This window comes from Prionailurus bengalensis, chromosome A2, assembly GCF_016509475.1.
Source record: "Prionailurus bengalensis isolate Pbe53 chromosome A2, Fcat_Pben_1.1_paternal_pri, whole genome shotgun sequence".
Taxonomy (NCBI): domain Eukaryota; kingdom Metazoa; phylum Chordata; class Mammalia; order Carnivora; family Felidae; genus Prionailurus; species Prionailurus bengalensis.
In genome coordinates, this window is record NC_057348.1 from 149,157,486 (window position 1) to 149,178,323 (window position 20,838).

Here is a 20,838-nt window from a genome sequence, read left to right on the forward strand (position 1 = left end):
ATCCTCATTCTGTCATCAGAAAATCTTAGCTTTTCCCCACATTCCGTGCCATTCTTGATAAGCAATCTTTCAGTTTCTTATTATGTCATTTGAAAAAAAAACAGTGTTCAACAGGACGGGGCTAAGTTGAGAATTCGGGGGGCAGGGGCGCACCTCTCGAGACTTCCTTTGAGATTCCCATGTATATGTTACTCAGTGCTTCAGGAGTTCATGTGTTTTGTTTAACTGTGAACCCAGACTGTACCTCAAGAGCAGGGTCTGAAACCTACATTTGAATGCCAAGTTTTTCACCTGTTAGTTATATGACCTTGAACAGTTTCAGCTTCTCTGTGCCTTACTTTTCTCATCTGCAAAAAAAAAAAAGGATAATAATAGTTCTTCCCTCGTAGGGTTGTCTTGAAAATGTTAGTCTTCTAGACCTATTTTTAGCAAAATAGTAAGCTTCCCCCAAAATGATTAGCCGAGACTCTGATGATGACAAAGATTACCTTTATCACCATCCATGACGGTACCTCCTGTATTTTATTATCTGCCCTATGAGAGACTTGTTAGATTTCTTGCTGGTGTCTTTCGAGTCCTAATCCTTATAATGCATCTACCTCCCCGCTCAGGTCTCCCCAGATGGGCACGTACAAGTCTGCAAAGGACAGTACTAGGTATTTGTTCAGGAACCCTCCCAAGGGGTCCCTTTCACTTTCAGGACCAATGGGCCCTACCCTGCTGAATCTTTGTTAAGAACTCTCGTCTTGGACAGCTTACAAATTACCCTTGGAAACAAGGTCTCTTGACCTTTAGCCAAATTGACCATTTCTTCCTTCAAGTCAAGGAGTTACTCAGGAGAGGAACAAAGTTGGCGTGACTTGTGCATTGTGAGCCCTTCTTGGCTCCTCGTGAGGACCACTTCCTAATTGTTCACAAGCCATGTTCAATAACCTGTTCGAGAATTTTACCTGTAACTCCAAACTCAGCCGATTTCTGTCATTTGCCTTCTTTTCTTTTAGGAACATCAGGGCGTTTGCTCTCAGGCGTTTTTCACTGTCTGCCAGGATACCTCTAAGATTATCAGGAAGGCTCCTGTGATTCTCTGCTCTGAATTATTTCTGTGCCCCAAGGTCCTTGCCTAAATTTATTAAACCTGTCAGAATATTCTTGAATTTCAGTAACTTGACACAGTTGGTTACTCAATCCTTAAAACAATATGTTGGTTTCTAGGATTTCATGCATTCGGCAAATGTTTATTGAGTACTTCTACAAGACTTTGTAGATACGGCAGTGAACTTAAAGATAAAATGCTGCTTTCATGGGGTTTACATTCTGTTGGAGACGGAAGAGAGGAGATACACAATAAATATAATGCATAAACACAAAGAATTTTAAAACAGTAAGTACCGTCGGGGGAAAATGGAATAGGGTGAATAGATTCGAGAGTATAGGAGAAGGAGCCTGTAATTTTAAATAGGGTGCCCCAGAGGGCCCGCTCAAGTTGAAGTTTGAGAAGAGGCCCAAAAGAATTTTGGCAGTGAGATAAAGTATCTGGAAAGAGTGCCCTGGCAGAAGGCTAAGGCCCTGAGGCAGGACTCTGCATGACACATTCCCAGAACCTCAGCAGGGAGACCAGTGTGATTGGAGTGTATTAGAAGGACATCCGTGGGGCGCCTGGGTGGCTCAGTCGGTTGAGTGTCCGACTTCGGCTCAGGTCACGATCTCGCAGTCCGTGAGTTCGAGCCCTGCGCCGGGCTCTGTGCTGACAGCTCAGAGCCCGGAGCCTGCTTCGGATTCTGTGTCTCCCTCTCTCTCTGCCCCATCCCCACTCATGCTCTGTCTCTCTCTGTCTTAAAAATAAATAAAACATTAAAAAAAAGTTAAGAAATTAAAAAAAAAAAGAAGGATGTCCAAAAGAGAACAGGGGACAGACCATGGAGGGCCTTGTCGGCCATGGTAGGGGTACTGAGTTCAACTCTGAATGAAAGGGGGAGCCACTGCAGGAATTGTGCCTCGGGCCAGGATGATCTGACTTACATTATAAAATGTATTGAGGATCGGTTGTAGGGCCACAAGGGTGGAAGCAGGGAGACCATGTGACGGCTGCTGTGGCAATCCAGGTGAGAAACGAAGACCGTCTCATACCGGTTGGTAGTAGCAGAGATGGTGAGAACTGGTTGAATTCCGAATATATTTGGAAGGGCCAACCTGCGTGATTCGCTGCCTGATTAGATAGTGTGAGAGAAGGAGAGGTGTCAAAAATGACTCCTAGGATTTTTTATTTGAAAAGACAGAGTTGCCGGCTCTTGAGACAGAGGACCCTGCAGGTGTGGGAGCAAACAGATGAGGAATTCAGTTTGGGGTGTCTCAGGGCGCCTGGGTGGCTCAGTTGGTTAAGCATCCAACTTCGACTCAGGTCATGCTGTTGTGGTCTGTGGGTTCAAGCCCTGTGTCGGGCTCTTTGCTGACAGCTCAGAGCCTGGAGCCTGCTTCCTGTTCAGTGTCTCCTCTCTCTCTGCCCCTGCCCCGCTTGTGCTCTGTCTCTGTCTCTCAAAAATAAATAAATGTTTACAAAAACATTTACATTTGGAGTGTCTCTTCGGCATCCACATGGAGCTAGGGAGCAAGCAGTTGGATGTATGCCTCCAAAGGAGAGAGGTCTGGCCATCAACATATAAATAGTAGCTATAAATGGTGTTTAAAACCATGGACGGGAGTGAATCCAAACATGACAGGGAAGAGGACTATGGGTTTGAAGAAGTTTGCAAGGAGAGGAGAAGTCACCGAAATTGACTGAGATGCAGCCCCCAGTGAAGTAGGAGGAAAGTCAGAGTAGGGTGTCCCAGAAACCAAGGAAAGAAGGGGGAGGGGGTGATCAGCATTCAGTCAGCATTAGAACAGAGCAGTGACTGAGCGAGAGATTTAACAGCACGGAGGTCATAGGGGATCATCATGAGAGTGGTTTCTGAGGACCGGTAGGAGCAAAACCTGGAAGGGTGTGGGCTTAGGAACCTGAGAGTGGGGAACTTGTAAATGTAGGTAAAACCCCCATAGTGAGATTTGGCTGCCATGGGGGACAGAGAAATGACATGGCTGGAGGGTTAAGGGCACGTGAAGGGTTTTTTGTCTTTTTATGTGTTATTTTAAATAGAAGAAATCAGTGCATGTTTAATTACTCTTCAAATGAGTACTGTTAAGAGAAAAGAAAATTCCTGATGTAGGAGAGAAAGGGGCAAATTGCTGAAATTCTGGTTTTTGGCTTGTGAGTAGAAGCAGGACATAATACCCAACCGGAGTGACTGGCCTTAGGCAGGAGCATGGATAGGTGTCTGTTTGCCGTGGCTTGGCCTTCTAGGGACTGAACTATTTCTGTGTCATTCATGCGTCACCGTGTTGTCCAAACCGTACAACTGTGTCTCCATTATACTACTACTTCTGGGAACACAGCTACTGCTTTTGGTTCCTGATATATTGTGCTCGTCAAGAGTACCTTGATTCATTCCCCCAGGAGTCTGTCCCACTGTGGTGTCCCTCCTGGCCGAATTCGCTGGAATGGTGTCCACTTATTGGTGCCCATGATCAGATCTTCGCATATATATTATCTGTAGTGATCTACCACCGTTGCTGAAGTGTAGGCTTGGGATGAATTACCTCAGGGATGGGAGAAGTAATTCTGTGTATCTTTGAAGGGGAATAAATAGAAAATCGTTTATATGGCTGTTATACGACAACACACACACACACACACACACACACACCACATATAATCCCATGATGCCTGTTGCCTATTGCTTAATCAGGTTTTTCAAGCCAGAGAGAAAGTGTTTTCTTATTGTGTGTCTCTGAAGATGCAAAGTGTCCTTACTTCCTCTCTTCCCATTTATTGCCCTCCCCCCGATTGGCACCTGCTGAGGAGTAATTAGGGCAGTCCTAATTTGGACAGCCAAATCCTGATTACAGTGAGAGGAAAAACAGGAAATGTTCTAGTTTTGCTGCCAGCAAATGACTGACTTAAATAGAAAGCCATATACAATTCAAATGATCCAAAATGATATAACATTGGGGAAGGAGGAAGGGAAGAGGGAAGCAGCACAGTCTGATTCTTTCTCCGCAGATAGTCTTTTACAGAAATGATCAAATCCACAAGCTCACAATGCCCTCTGCTGAGAGCTGGCTTGTTTTCTGAGTTTACCATGAGAACCTGAGCGTCCACTGGGAGTTGAGAGATCTGAGGGAAGGTCAGAGACATCTCACCTTTCTGTGAGCACCTCACTCTGGAGAGAAAGACTGTACCGTCTAATGATGTCATGTTACTTGCTTTGGATAAAGAGAGGTTTCCTAAAAGGGTAATGAGGACTAGAAGTCTTTTCCTTAATTAGTCACACCCCTTGGGGCTCGGAGGAAAACTCAGCTGTGAATTCTCCACTGCACGTATTCTCAATCAGGCAGTCGGTCCATTAGTCTGCTATTTCCAAGCTGAATGCCAGTCTCCCTCTGCTTATTCTTTATTCTGGGGTACCACCAGCAGCTTAGGTGTCCCCAAATAGTCATTTAAAGGTTGGAAATCATGGGGGTTTTTTTAAGTTTCTGCCTGTTCCAGTTCAACGTCAGTTCATTAAAAATTTAAAAAAAAATTTTTTTTTTTTGGCCTTTCTGCATTGGTTTGGGCCTGGTGGAGGATACAAATAAACCATCTTCTAATCTTTGAGGCTCTGTTGACACAAGTCAGGAGCATGTTTTCATCAGGAGAAGGTATAACCATCCTCGGGGTTTACAGAAAACCGAGAACTCGTGCCAGAGCATGAAGAAAGAGTGATGTGGTGATGAACTTGCAATCGCTGATGGCAGAAACCAGGTCTGGCACAGGGCTCGGCAACTGATTGGCCCTCAGTATGTTTGCTGCATGAAGGAGGAGCTTCTTAGAGACTCAACAGGTTGAGCCAGCAGTGGGGTAGCATAGGCGGATGTGATGTGTGGGGGAGACGTTGAGAAATCACAATGAGCAGGTGGACATCGTGGTTGGGTAGGAATGGGCGGAATAGGGGAGTTCTGAAAACTTCCCGTATCAAGGGAAGGAATACTCTCGGAGGTCGTGGCGAGGAGGCTGACCTCACCTTCTCTGTGATCAAAGTGGTGTTCTAAGATCTCGGTGGCCCCATTGTGCTGAATAGAAACTGGACACCAGGGCCTGTGGTGGGTCTTGAAGCCCTAGGGTTTCCTGTGTCACCAGAGGCCAGGGTTCTGCAGACTGAGAGCTTGGTTGAACTTGGCCTTGCTGCGTTCATAACCCGGCTGAGGTCGCAGGGCACGGGGGTGGGAGCGCGTGCACCAAAAGCCAAGTCTGTCTGGCTTAAAGCCTGAAGAAGAGGCAGTTTTGGAAACCTAAACTAACTTTGAACCTCAGACGAGCCAAGGGAACGCTGCAAGCTCCATGCAAGCTTGTCTCCAGGTTTTCCTCTTGAAACTGTGTTATACCCCTCACCCCCTTGGCTTACATAGCACTGATATATTCATTTGTATTAAATATTGAGCAGATACAAAAGAACACTTATAAAATATGTACACTATCTGGTTCATAGAGAGCACTCAGCAAATGAGAGCTTTTATTTGCTCCTATAATTTATTATGCATGACTATTCTGGCATCCCATTATATTGCAATTTAAACATTTTTTATGATGCGTTATCTGATCAGTTATTGGTTTATATGCCTTTCTCTCTCAGAAACATTATGGATTCACATCAGACTTCTTTGGGGAGATTTCAAAGCCCACATACTGGATTTCCCACACTAGGGCCCCCTGAGTGATGGGCCTGGGCGAGAATAATTTTGGGGCGCCTGGGTGGCTCAGTTGGTTAAATGACTTCGGCTCAGGTCCTGATCTCATGGTTGGTGAGTTTGAGCCCCACATCAGGCTCTGTGCTGACAGCTCAGAGCCTGGAACCTGCTTCGGATTCTGTATCTCCCTCTCTCTGCCCCTCCCCCACTTGTGCTCAGTCTCTGTCTCTCTCTCTCTCTCTCTCTCTCTCTCTCTCTCTCAAAAATAAATAACAAACATTAAAAAAAAATTTTTTAATGTCCCCAAAGTGATTCTGTTACTGGTCTAAACTCTGAGGATCTAGAAGGAAATTATTATGTCTTTTTCCACATAATTATCTCCAACTTTTAGCATGATGTCTGTATATAGGCCCCACTGACATGTTCACTGATCACGTGAATGATTTCCCTCTGCCTTCCGAGTGCACATCAGCTGGTACAGATGCTGCCCATGCAGGCAGGTGGCCCACAGATTCCAGAACAAGCAGCCAATTGTCATTTCTCCCAGGTAACTCAGTCGACCATGATCAGATAGGAGTCTCTTGTAGTAACTTTGCTACAAAGGAATAACGACCTGGACAGGAATGGAACCCTACTCAGGAAAGGACACCGTCACTGTGCAAGAGACTGTCAGGCATTAACTCGTCTCCTCGGTCATAACAGTCCTGAAGACAAGACCCCCGCCATCTAACCAGTAAGAAAATGGATTCGGCTAAGGTCACAGGGTGTGCGGGCGGTTGTATGTGCGCTAAAAGCCAAGTCTGTTTGGCTCTAAAGCCCAGAGAAGAGACCCTGGAGTTAAAGAGGAAACAGGAAACCTGAGAAATGTTTCAAGTGGTTCAGAGAGACATGCTAATGGGAGCACAGGCTCCAGAACAGTTTGCACCGGCCCAATTCAGGTTCTGCCCTCACTAGACACTTGATCCTGAGCAGACCTTGGTAGTTCATCTATCAGATGGGAATAATCACAGTGCCCATCACATGGGATTATTACTAGGATTACAAGAGTTAATCCATGTAAAGTGTATAGGAGAATGCCTAGTTCATAGTAAATGCTCAAGAAGTGTCAGCTGACAGTTATTGCTGCCGGTGTTTTTGTTATTTACTTTAAAATTAATTCACTGGGGCACCTGGGTGGCTCGGTCGGTTAAGCGTCCGACTTCGGCTCAGGTCATGATCTCACGGTCTGTGAGTTCGAGCCCCACGTCGGGCTCTATGCTGACCACTCAGAGCCTGGAGCCTGTTTCAGATTCTGTGTCTCCCTCTCTCTCTGCCCCTCCCCTGCTCATGCTCTGTCTCTGTCTCAAAAATGAATAAATGTTAAAAAAAATTTTTTTAAATAATAAATAAAATAAAAGTAATTCACTGATCATATTGTTATTCACTAATAAGATGGCAAAAGAAAGGTATTTTTATAACATCTGTTATTTCCCTGGTGTTTTGCCCTTTGGTGTGGTATTCTTTCATTCATTCATCCATTGCTTGATTTATTCCACAGTTATTTGTGAAGCACTTTTAGGGGCCAGCATTGTTCTGGATCTAAGAGTATAGAAGTGAGTAAAACAGGCAAGGTCCTGCCTCCATGGATTTTATGCCCACATGGAGGACACAGAATACAAACAAGTAACAATCACAATACATTTCTCAGAAATAAGGGTGAGGGAAAGACCTTGCCAAGGACCTTGATGTTTGAGCTAAATTCTGAAGGTTGAGAAGGAGCCATGTGGCAACATGGGGAAGAGCATTCCAGGCAGAGGAGGGAGCAGGTACAAAAATGGCAAGAGGCTTACAGCCTAAATGCATTAAGCCTAGCGTAACTGGAACAGAGGGAGAAAGAAGTGAATGGTGAGTAAGGTTGGACAGGTGCAGGGGTCAGATCATTTGGGTTGTTTCTGGCTACTCATGAGAATCACGTGAGAGCTCAAAGCTGTCCATGCTGAGCCCCACTTCAGAATGTGTAATTGATACATTTTTAAAATGCATCCCAAGTATTTTAATGTGCGCCAGAATTAAGGACCATCGACAAAGGATCCCAAGGCCAGGGAATTTGGGTTTTATTCTAAATGCAATAGGATGGCATTCAGGGTTGAAATAGGCAGTTGCCTGGCCTGGTGTCTTTCCATAAAGATCTTCAGGATATTCATATTTAAAGTTGCTCGTCATAAGAAAAATCTGAACAGTGACAGTTGAGACATATTTTAGATTAATTTGTCGTCTTCTGTTACAACACAGTTATTTTCTTCTTGGTTTTTTAAAATATCAGTTATGACCCTTCATATGAGAACTTGTCTATTTAAAGGTTGTTATTAAATCATGCCCAAGGGTTACCTTCTGTAAACTCTCAAATTTCAAATCCTTTTCCACGGGTCTTCCTGAACTCTTTCTGTGTCCCCTGAGCCAGAGTACCCAGATGTTTCTGAAGTTGTGATTCCTGGGTAGAAATCCATACCGTCATGAAGCTCTCTGACCAGCGTTGAGTGTGATGGAAAAGTAGCCCAATGTCTCTCTGCTCTTTCCTACTTATTCTGCCCCATCTTCTCTTAAGGGATTTCGGGGTGTTGTGTTTGTGTTTATTTCAATTAGAGGCATAGCACTACCTGTTACTTTTGCATCCCTCATCGTCATTGTCACTGTGTCACTGGACATCGCGTTATAGTGTGGCCTGCTACGGGTCCGGTCATTCACAGTTGAAAACCCACTACAGCGTCTCAATGAGAACCATCTTTGTCCGCGGTTCATCAGGCTGTGCGTCTCATCTGTCTAGCTTGGCTCCTGGGTTTTGAAGTATCTGGAAGATTCAGTCTGGGAAAGTAAACATCATGCCCCGGCTGTCACCAAACAGTTGAATCCAATTAGCCCCACCTGCCCCTGGTTGTTTACCTAATGAAAGACTCAGCATCCCAGCTGTGTCCAGGGACCAGGCCCACGTGGCATTTCCCAACTGTTCCAGAGAGGAAGCGATGCACATCAGAGCCAGTCCACACCAGCAGATGTTTTCTGAACGAAATTCGCTCAACTGTGTCTAGAGGGTGGACCCTTCTCATGGCCGCCTTATCACCTGTTCCGAGAGGTGCACCGATTTTCCTCTTCCTCCTGGGAACGGGTACCGATAGCTGCACAGATGGCTCTGTCTGTGGCCCATTGAGCCGTGAATTAATTAGTAGATTATGGTTCTGGTAGTGGTGATTAACCCTACTCCTCTTGTGGAATAATTGTTGGAAACGTAGCTCTTCTTTTTTGAGGCTATTCCGGTATGTCCTAGAATGTGGTAGCCCACACAGTCCAGCTGATCACAAGATGAGAAACTAATAAACGCAATTGGTTAGGATGGAAACTTTGCCATTTGAATTAAAAACTCCCTTCGGGGTAATTGTATGTTGCTAATCAATGCCAGTATTTCAAATTAGAATGCTTTGGCATTTGGGATTGATCTTCGTTCTGATATGAGTTAATAATTTATTGTTGAGAGCAGTGTATATAGGTAAGCATCTTAGTTCTTTTCGATTACTGTTTTTTTAATAAAATAGGATCTATGAATATTAGTGAAGCCAGTAATATAATATTGATTATTGAATTAAACCAGTCTTTAAAAAATATGTGTAAGTAAACAATGTGGGTGCTTTTAATGTAGTCTTTCACTGACATATTTTTTTTCTCATTTCAGCTAGTGCTAAGGTGAAAAATTCTAGATCCCTAAAGTGTACAATACCACCTCACATCTATATACCCAAACTATTTCCTAAACGCTGAGCATCCATGGGCTCAAAGATTTAGATGCCAGAAAACTGAGTTGGGTTCTGACTCCGTGGAACAGAGTTTCACCTGGATTACAGTTCTAAGGGGAATTGAACCACCCAGCAAAAGTTCTTTCTAGATACAGATGCTGAAGTTTAAGTTTTATGTAATATTCACAGCTCACAAAATATTCTTCCTTTGTTTTTTTTTGGTTTTTTTTTTTTTAAAGCATTTTAAAATGTCAACCCTGGGGGTGCCTAGGTGGCTCAGTTGGTTAAGCCCCCGACTTTTCATTTTGGCTCAGGGTGTGATCTCACAGTTTGTGAGATCGAGACCTATGCCAGGCTCTGTCTGAATGGATGTCACTCATTGATGACAGTGTCTATGAAGGGGAGGAAGGAGCTTCATTAGAAGTAAATGCAGGATCAAGAGGTTGATTCGTTTCTTCTTCTTCTTCTTTTTTTTTAATAACATGGGTTGGGGAATATAATGAGAGAGATAGTAGGCATATAGGGAAAGGGGGATTTGAGGGGTGGTAGGGAGGATCCCTAAGGGCCTAGGTAGAGGGATTACTGGAAGTAAATGAGAATGAAACAGATTTGAAGACATTTCTGTGGGGGATAGAGATGGAATGTTGAAAAGTATATAATTAGGAACCCTCCTTTCTACATCAGATGGGAAGAGTGTGGGGGATAAGCAATGAGGAGATAAAGGACAAAGGTTTAACAAATAGGCATTGAGAGAGTGGGAAGGGAAGTTGACCAGAGACAGGTAAAAGGAACACCAAAGAACACTGAGGGCCCACCCGGCATACAGCATCATAAATGTGAGATAGGACCATTCTGTAAGGTTGGATCCAGCACCCCACACGCGAATGTGGAAAAGTCAGATTGTGGGATTAATTCATAAATATCACAGGAAAGAGACAAGAAAGTAACAAGGAAAAAAAAAGAGAATAGAAGGTACCATTGAGAGTAATTTGAGAGACACAAAAGAAGGTTTTGTAGTCTAATTTCTGTATCACTGACCATAGTCACTGTTAGAAAACTTTTGCTTATGGTGCATTGGAAGAATTCTAGAAATCAGCTATGGTTCTCTTATTCTAGCTTATTTTCAGAGAACCACGAGAATATTGTTTCCTACAACGTGAAATCCCAGTACCTTGAGTCAGGTGCTGATGAGTCAAGGTTTTTAGGTTTCAGCTTCTTTTGTTGACAAATTGTACGTTGGTAAAGGAGGTTTTATCATGCATACACACAATGCGTGTGTTGTATATTTAGGAATGCATAATGTCTCCTAGTATAATCCTTATGCCAACATAAATTCCTGCCTGTGTTGGAGGGAAACCTCTCAGTGTGTGGGTCAGCTGGAGAGGGGACAGCCAGCTAATTAGCAGTCCATTCGTAAATAAGTGTCCTTTCTGTCACCTAGAGTTGCTGATGATTTTTAGACCATTGAAATTAGTTACAGTGACAGAAATGTTGAACAGAAGGAGAAGCGTTTTAATGAAGTTGAAACTGGACGTTTACGATGAATTTACAGGTACATTCTGGTCAGTGTAGTGTTAATAGCTAACCCATGGGCCCTATTAAAGGACTTGAAGCCTGTCACTCTAGGTCACCAGTCAAAGCCCACTGGAGAGAGCAATAATCAAAGACTTTTTCTATCTGACATCAGGGGCAGAAGGTTTCTCTATGATGGTAGATTTACTTTGAATAGAGGGGTGTCCATAGTTCAAAAAGTACCTTCAAGTAGAACTAATTGGTGGTTTAAGCCAAGAAGTCAGAGAACAACCTTTTGTAACACTTTCGACCCTTTCTGGTACCATTTATGTTGTTACTTAATAATATTCTTTTATATTAAGCGGTTGCCCCACTTGTTATTTGTTCAACATTTTTCTTGAAAGATCCTCCCCCCAAACCCTACCATACATTTTTTATTTACCCTAAGGGATTAATTATGATAAGGGCTACTAATTAGTATTATTATTACCTTTCACAATTACTCAACAATGAAGAAACTACGCATGAAATCCAGAGATAGTTTCCCAGTAATGTGACCTGTTAATGGATGTCATGACTCTAACTCACATAATGGATTATGTTAATAAGAGAGACGACTGTAGTATCTTTTTTTTTTTCCCCCACAACAGAGGTAGGTGAAAAAGGCTAACTGGGTACCAGGCAATGTGCTGAAGTGTCTCTTTTCCATTGACTATGTTCAGGGGCATTGTCCAGTCAGAAGAGAAACTTGTCATCAGTGCATCTTGGGCAAAGGATGATGATATCAGCAGACTCTTGAAATCTCTACCCAACTGGGTTAACATGGCTCAACCCAAACAGCTGAGGCCAAAGAGAGAAGAGGAAGAAGATTTCATAAGGTAAAAGATCTCTTTTCTAAGTTGTATTAAACATCGAGAGGAAAAACATCTGTTTAGCCAACACTCTCTTGCGTGAAATTGTGGGCAATTCTGAATATCAAGCAGCAACGAAATGAACTTAGTAAAGTCTTTCTGTGCTAACACACCCCATTTCCCATGTGAAGATGACTCTTGTACTCAAAATTTTTGAAGGGCTTGATGTGAATCAAATATCTTTTAATTTGTAGGTCATTTTTCCCTCTCGGGGGAAGCATGTAATTTTTTCATTAACGCATGTATTTATTCAGCAAAGCTGCAGTCACCTTATTATGTGCTGTACTGTGGGAGCAGGGCAGTTAGCGATGCAAAGTTCATGCCCGTACACAGTATATTCAAATTGTTCTCAGCATGTTCTTTAGTTGAACTTTCTGGAAACGGGCTTCTCAATTTTGTTCGTATACATTGGGTTATCTTTGATTGTTTCCTACTTATTTTAAAAAAGTAAGGTCTCTCTTTCAACTTTATCACTCAAAATATACCTCTGTACAATATAAATGATTTACTTAGCCATGACAATATGGCCTAATTTGACGAAACTACTCGTTTTCACCTGGCTGGCTTGCCACAGTGGAATATTTCCACCTGTCACTTTGGAGCTGCATCAAAGTAGGAAAAAAATTGAGGTAACACTTTGTCACATTAAAATTCAGTTTCTTCTTGCTGTTTTTGCCTATCCAGGTAAATGAATAAATAGTAAAAAGAAAATAAAAGCACCTTAAAGAGGCAAAGACTACAAAAAGAAGGAAGGATGTAATGACGAGTATTTTACTTCTAATTCACCATAGAACTGTGAGCTCATCTTTTTCTCAGAATGTGGGTTGCAACTGTAGATAAATAGGTTTTTACTGCTCACAAAGTTGACTGTATTCATACATGAATGATAGTGCCACCATTTTCCCAAACTTTTATTACGAAAATTAGCAAATTTCATTGCCGTTTAAAACCTTCTCAAAATCATGAGACTCAACAATTCACCTGTAGTGTAACCTAAAGTCCTCCTATTTTTGTTTTCTTCTTCATTATTTACACTGTCTCAGAAATACTCGTCAGCTACTTACATTGATATAAGAAAACTACATGTATAATTTTCTTTTTACATCAATATGGTTTATTTGGTGGGGAGGGGGGCAGAGCAGTTTTAGGTTTACAAAAAGTATTGAGCCAAAAGTATGGCGTTCCCAGATGTACCCTCACCCCCTGCCCTCACTTGCCTCTATTTTTAACATCTTGCGTTAGTGGGATACATGTGTTACACTTGATGAGCTAATATTGATACATTATCAGTTGAAGTCTGTAGCTTACGTTAGGGTTTACGCTCTGTGTTGTATATTCTACAGGTCTTGACAAATAAAATGAATGTACCTACCATTATAGTATCTTTTATTTTTTTTTTTTTTCAATGTTTATTTATTTTTGGGACAGAGAGAGACAGAGCATGAACGGGCGAGGGGCAGAGAGAGAGGGAGACACAGAAACGGAAACAGGCTCCAGGCTCTGAGCCATCAGCCCAGAGCCCGACGCGGGGCTCGAACTCACGGACCGCGAGATCGTGACCTGGCTGAAGTCGGACGCTTAACCGACTGCGCCACCCAGGCGCCCCAATAGTATCTTTTAGAAAAATAGTTGCACTGCCCTAAAACTCTGCTCTTTTCCTCCTGTTCATCCCTGCCTTCCTTTCCCCCAAGCCCCTCGCAACCACTGATTTTTTTCTTACTATCTCCATAGTTTTCCAGAATATCATATAGTTGGAATCGTAGCCTTTCCAGATTCGCTTCTGTGCTTAGCGATATGCATTTAAGATTTCTCCATGTCTTTTGTGGCTTGATAGCTCTTTTTTCTTTTTAATCCCTGAATAATATTCCATTATATGGATGTACTGTAGGATTTTTTTTGTCTGTTCACTTGGTGAAAGACATTTTGATTGCCTCCAAGTTTTGGCAATTATAAACACAGGTGCTGGAAACACTTGTGTACAGGTTTTTGTGTGGATGTAAGTTTTTGATTGATTTGAGTAAGTACCATGGAATGTGATCGCTAGATCATGCACTAAGAGTGTGTTTAGTTTTGTAAAAAATCTTCACTGTTTTCCAAAGTGGTACTATTTTGCATTCCCCATATCAGCAGTGAAGGAGAATTCCTCTTTAGCATTTGGTGCTGAGTTTTGGACTTGGTACATTCCAATAGGTGTAAGCGATATCTCATTGTTTTGATTTACATTTCCCTAATGACATATGGTGTTGAGCCTCTTTTCATATGCTTATTTGACATTTGTATATATATTTTTGTTGAGATGTCTGCTCATTTTTTAATTGGGTGGTGTTTTCTTATTGTTGACTTTTAAGAATTCTTTGCATGTTTTGGACACTTTTATCTGCTACATGTTTTACAAAGATTTTCTCCTAATCTGTGCCTTGCTTTTCATTCTCTTCACAGCTTCTTTTGTAGAACAGAAGTTTTACATTTTAATGATGTCCAACTTACTGATTGTTTTTTCTTTTATGGGTCGTGCTTTTCTGCTTTCTGACTTTAATTGAGTATTTTATATGATTCTACTTTTTCCCCTCTCTTAGCATATAAATTATGCTTTTCTTTTACCTTTTTTTTTTTTTCTAGTGGTTTCCCTAGAGTTTGCAGTATACATTTATAGCTAATTCAAGTCCACTTTCAAATAACACTCTACCACTCAATGGGTAATGCAAGCACCTTATAACAAAGTATTCCCTGTTCCTCCTTTGTGTCCCTTATGACATTGCTGCCATTCATTAATTTCATTTACCATAAGCAATAACCACTATATGTATTGTTATTATTCTTTTGAACAAACTGTTATCTGAGAGATAGATTAAGAGTAAGAGAAATAAAGGTTTTATTTTCCTTCATTTATTCCTTCTCTAGTACTCTTCCTTACCTAATGTAGATCCAAGTTTCAGAACTAAATAATTTTCCTTTTCCCTAAAGAACTTATTTATTTATTTTAATGTTTGTTTATTTTTGAGATAGAGAGACAGATTGTGAGTAGGGGAGGGGCAGAGAGAGAGGGAGACACAGAATCCGAAGCAGACTCCAGGGTCTGAGTTGTCAGCACAGAGCCTGACACGGGGCTCGAATCCATGAACTGTGAGATCATGACCTGAACTGAAGTCGGTGGCTTAATCCACTGAGCCACCCAGGTGCCCCTGAAGAACTTCTAACATTTCTGTAAGGCAGGTCTGCTAGTGACAAATTCCCCCAATTTTTAAAAATGGGCTTCATTTAGTGATTCATAATTTGGGTAGCAATCCCATCTAGCAAGTAGATGGGGGATCGCAGATTCCCTCAATTTGTTTTTGTCAGAAAAAGTATTTCTTCTTTGCTTTTTTTTTTTTAACGTTTATTTATTTTTGAGACAGAGAGAGACAGAGCATGAACGGGGGAGGGTCAGAGAGAGGGAGACACAGAATCTGAAACAGGCTCCAGGCTCTGAGCTGTCAGCACAGAGCTCGATGCAGGGCTCGAACTCACAGCCCGCGAAATCATGACCTGAGCCGAAGTCGGCCGGTTAACCGACTGAGCCACCCAGGCACCCCTCTTCTTTGCTTTTGAAAAATAAGTTTTCAGGATACAAATTTTTTAGGTTGGTGATTTCTTCCTTTTAACATTTTAAATATTTCACTTCATTATTTCTGCTTCTATGGTTTTTGAAGAGAAGTCTAATGTAATTTTTATCTTTGTTCTTCAGTAGGTAATTTTTTTTTCTCAAGCTTCTTTCAAGATTTTATTCTTTGTTTTTGAATTTGTGCCATTTGAATAGTCTATGACTGAGGGTAGATTTTTTTTTCTGGTGTTTATCTTGCTTGATGTTCTCTGAGCTTCCTGGATCTGTATTTAGATGTCTGTCATTGGTTTTAGGAAATTCTCAGTCACTATTGCTTCAGATATGTCTTCTGTTACTTTTTTTCTCTCCTCTTTCTTCTCCTGGTATTCCCATTGTGCATATATTCCCATTGTGCACATTTTTTAGATGTTCCACGGTTCTTGGATATTCGTTTCTGGCTTTTCGTTCTTTTTTCTCTTTGGATTTCAATTTTGGAAGTTTCTATGGACATTTCCTCAAGCTCATTGATTCTTTCCTTGGTTATACCCAGTCTACTGAAAAGCTCACCAAAGATGCTCTTCATTTCTATTACAGTGTGTTTGATTTCCAGAATTTCCTTGTGATTCTTTCTTAGAGTTTCCATCTCTCTGTTTACATTACCTGTAGTTTACTTTTTACCAAGTATATATGATATAGCAACATATATCAAAAGCACACCTTGGTATATTTTCATACTTTTTATTGTGTAACTTGTACCCAAATTAAGAAACAGAGCAGTAGCAACAACAAGCCTTTTCATGCTTCCTGCTAGGCACTACTTGCATCTCCAAAAGTTGCCCTTATCTGACCTCTAAACACAGAGATTAGTTTAATCTTTTTTTGTATTTTATGTAAGTGGGATCATGAAGTTATATATTCTTGTGTGGCTGGCTTCCTTTGTTCCCCATCATGTTGGCAAGATTCCTCCATATTGTTGCGTATAGATCCTTATTACTCTGTAGTCTGTATTGTATTACATTATGTGAATACACAAGTTTTTTTTTTTTAATTTATTACGTGTGTGTGTGTGTGTGTGTGTGTGTGCGCGCGTACATTCGTTTACTCTACTGATAGGCACCTGGGCATTTCTAGGTTGGAACTATTTCAAATAGTGTTGCTATAAATATTCTACTACCTGTATTTTGGTAGCCATATGTATACATTTCTTTTGGCTATGTTCTAAGAGTAGAGTTGCTTCGTCACAGGATATTCATGTGTTGAGTTTTAGTACACACTGTTAAATGGTTTCCCAAAGTGGTGGGAGGAGTTTACACAGTCAGAGCAGTGTATGAGAGTTCGGGTTGCTCCATATCTCATCTATACTTGATATTTCCTTTTTTTTTTTTTAATTTTAGCCTTCTTGTATTGGTAGAGGTCTCTTGTTGTGGTTTAATATCCATTTATCTCGTGACTGATGAAGTTGAGCACCTTTTTTATGTGTTTATGTCGTGACTGATGAAGTTGAGCACCTTTTTTATGTGTTTATGTATGTACCGGCCATTTGAATATGTTCTTTTGTAATATATTTGTTCACATCTGTTGCTCATTTTTAATTACATTGTCTGTCTTTTCCATACTGATTTGTAGGCGTTCTTTATATATCAGGATGCAACTCCTTTGTTAGAGATAGACAGGTATTTAGAAATCCTTGTTTATACCAAAGTCACAGAGCTGTTTTTCTCAAAAACCTTTATTGTGCTGAATATATTTTTCCACAGCATCTGAAATAAATTATAAACTCTTGCATTTTTATTTCCTCTCCCTGCTCTCTACTCCTCCTCTTTTTTTTTAATCTTTTAACGTTTATTTCTTTTTGAGAGAGGTAGAGAGCAAGTAGGGGGAAGGGCAGAGAAAGACAGATAGACAGAATCCGAAGCAGGCTCCAGGCTTGAGCTGTCAGTGCAAAGCCTGATGCAGGGCTCAAACCCACGGACTGTGAGATCGTGACCTGAGCCGAAGTCGGATGCTCAACTGACTGAGCCACCCAGGTGCCCCATATACTTCCCCTTACTTTAGATTGTATTGTCATGGTAATAATAGCAAAGAGTAGCCTCATGAGTTGTTTTTCTATCTAGAGAGGTCAAGAATGATTGAGACACTGATAAATTGGAGCCTCGAGTAAGAATAATCAAACTGACCTTGGCACAGAAGTCAGGCCACAGACTCCCCTCTGTCTTAGTATTACTGTCACATTTTCCTGCTGCCAAATTTTTAAGAGATCTGGGTAAGCATATTGGCACACCTTCTCTTTCAGTGTATCCATTTAATCATATCTATAGCCTGAATAGTTTTATTAGAAGTAATTTCTGGAGGATAAATTATTTTCCTCAACTTTTCAGGTTACTTTAAATGAATGTAAATATTCTTCCTATTTCCTCAGCTTATTATTTTGTAACCCCTTAATTGTCTTCTACGTTTGCAAAGAGATTTTCAATTAGTTTTATTAGTGTCTTAAGTAGCTCAAAAGAAAGAGTTTCTAGCCCTAGTCCAGAAAAGAGGATGCCAATCCAAAGAGCCGCGGATCTGTGCACCACCTCACGCTTCTGATTTAGAAGAGCTAGACTGGGGTCCTGGCTTTCTTACTCATGCTCTGCTCGCTGAATCTTACCACTCTCCATCTAAAATTTGAAGGCAAAGCCACTTACACATACATTTAAAAAAAATTTTGGTGAACCTGAATATACGTCAAGGCAGTGTATATAAAGTCAAGTATAACCTTAGGTATGTAATTCAGTGAAATATTATATGTGTTTATACCCATGGAACCCCCTCCCAGATCAAAATACAGAACCTTCCTAGCACCCGGATGGCTTACCCTCAAGATAAGCACAATTCTGACTTGTATCACCATAGATCAGTTTTGAATGGCCCCCAATTTTATATATGTTTAATCATAGCATCGGGTTTATTTTGCTGAACATTGTGCCTGAGAGATTTGCCCATGGTTCTGCAGGTAGGCATAGCTTGAAAACAAATTATATGTACTTTAACTATAGAAAAGTAATTTTTTTTCAATCTTTTGTTTATGATTCTTTCCTCTTAAACTGTCACATTCTCTATTCTGATTAGAAGTTGAGAGCAAAGATAAGTAAGAGTGAACACCCTTTGTTGATATTCCAATGTGGTAGAATTGATAGAGACTTGATTTAGCACATTAGAGTACCGTGGAGCATGGTGGGAGCCAAAAAGACTAAAAAGTCACACTCCCCTCCTATAATTAGTTTTTAAAGCTCAGAGGGCTATTTGGCGCATGAATGAATATAGAATCGAGTGCCCTTTGCGTTGAATAAAGGTTATATTCCCTTCATTACTAAATGAGGCCCTTTCCTATTCTTGTATTTTAACCAAAAAATAAAGTGTGTTATTTCCAGGTTTAACTTTGAATAGAGGGGGGAAAAATAGGTCAAGCCAGGGCTTTCATAGAAAAAGGAAAAATAGCAAATATCCCTTTGTTCCCAAAGAAGCTGAAAGCAGGCTCTCTAGCCTATTGTCTTTGCACCTGTCATATATATGTATATATTTCTCCTTTTGGGATCAATGAATATCTACTAATAAAAGCAGTCCCACTTCCTGGAGATGTAATTAACCAAAGAGGTAAGGTGTTGGGACAAGTAACAGGGGTGAGGAGGGATTGTCTAGGATTGGAGCAGGCCGTATGTATTAGAAAGACTGTCCCCCAAAACCTCTAACCCCCATGTCACTCAGGGACCCTGGATTTCAAAAAGAAGAATCCTTTCTCGAGAGCTAGGTTTGAAAATCCTTAAGTAGATAAATGTGTTTGGCGAGACCAGGACCAGAGTTTTCAGGTGATAGAAGTCAAAGAATATGGAAAGCCTACGAATTAGTCTTGAAGTATAGCAGGCGGAAAGACAAATGATGGAAGATTGTACAATCGGTTCCAACAGTCACAACAATCAGAGTTGACAGTGCCCGGAACCATACAGCAACGTTGTGAGTTTTCAGGTAAGTTATTCCCATTCAGATGAGAAGACTGAGGTGTAGAGAAATTAAGTCGCTTCCCCCAGATTTACAGAGCTACTAAGCAACAGAACTAAAATTTGAGCCCAAGTGGTCTACTCTCAGAGCCACCGCCCTACAAACCACCAGTCTAAAAATATACCAGGAGTTTACAGTTTGGGACATTGGAATTATTCCTTCATTTTCATTGATCATTATAATCTCGACTGATTTGCTAGTCATTATATGCTAATGTCAGACATTTATCATAGAGGTGCTTTTACTCTAGATTTAGTTTGCAATTATTAGTATTCATTATATGACATTGTTATGAATTCTCTGAGTTTTATTGTTTGTCATCAAAGAGAAGAAAAAACAAAAAGAATCATTGTTGAAAGAAGAGGACACAGAGGGGATGAAAATACAAAAATGATATAAAAGAAATTATGTAGGTTCAGGTAGAGTGTGATGCAGACCTAAGTAGGGAAGAGAGACTAAGGATATTTTAGCTATTTTTAGTTACTGAGTTTTTTAAAAGATAAACTTTTCATGTTTTCTGGAGAATCAAGTGAGTGCTGTGTTCATTAAGGGTGCTTTTTGTTGTTTTATGAAATTTGGAACTCGGTATGATTAAAGAACAGCAAAAGATTATTTTCAAAGAGCAAGACCATTCCTGACATTTTATTTGGCGTGAGTTCCACATTGGATGGTTAAGGAAGAAAAGAGCGAAAGCAGAAAGGAGGTTTGCATATTCACCTGCCTTCTGTGAGACCCTAGTAGTACATCACAGATCCTCAATAAATGTGGAATGCGTGAAGCTGAATTTAAAAATAGGAAGAATCCCCCACTCTTCGAATGAAACGAATAAAATGTAAAGGATGGTGAGCCGGTATCTTCACTGGGAGAAAATGCCTTCTGTGGCCCCTGTAAAGGTTGCCCACTTAGGAAGATGTTCCTTTTAGAAGCTCACTAGTTTCCAGTCTCCGCATGGCCATTAATTAGTGTGTTTCACTTTGCTTTTGCCTTCGGTAGGTCTTTATACCTCTTTGGTTTCTTCAGCCTGCTCAGATTAGACAGAGAGGCAGAAATCTAGTAGGTTTAGGAATATGTTTAGATGAAACATGGTATGAGTAAAGTAGAGCATAAATAACTTTCGTAACAATTCCACTCGGAAATTTAAAAGGTTCTCAAGACAAGCGTAAGCAACAGCTGTTAAAAGGTTCCCAGTAGCTACAGCTATTGAAGAATCTTCAGATGAATTGAAGGAACAAGTAAAAAAAATCTAGTGCAGGAAAAATAGACTAGCTAGCTTGAA

At 40.9% G+C, this 20,838-nt stretch overlaps 1 protein-coding gene across 1 annotated transcript in view; it reads left to right on the top strand.

Annotated features, from left to right (window-relative positions):
- EXOC4 (exocyst complex component 4) overlaps window positions 1-20,838 on the top strand; it is a 754,752-nt gene that overhangs the window by 600,130 nt on the left and 133,784 nt on the right. The window contains exon 13 of the mRNA XM_043589551.1: window positions 11,759-11,914. Coding sequence (XP_043445486.1) covers window positions 11,759-11,914 — 156 coding nt within the window. The remainder of the gene's footprint in view (window positions 1-11,758; window positions 11,915-20,838) is intronic.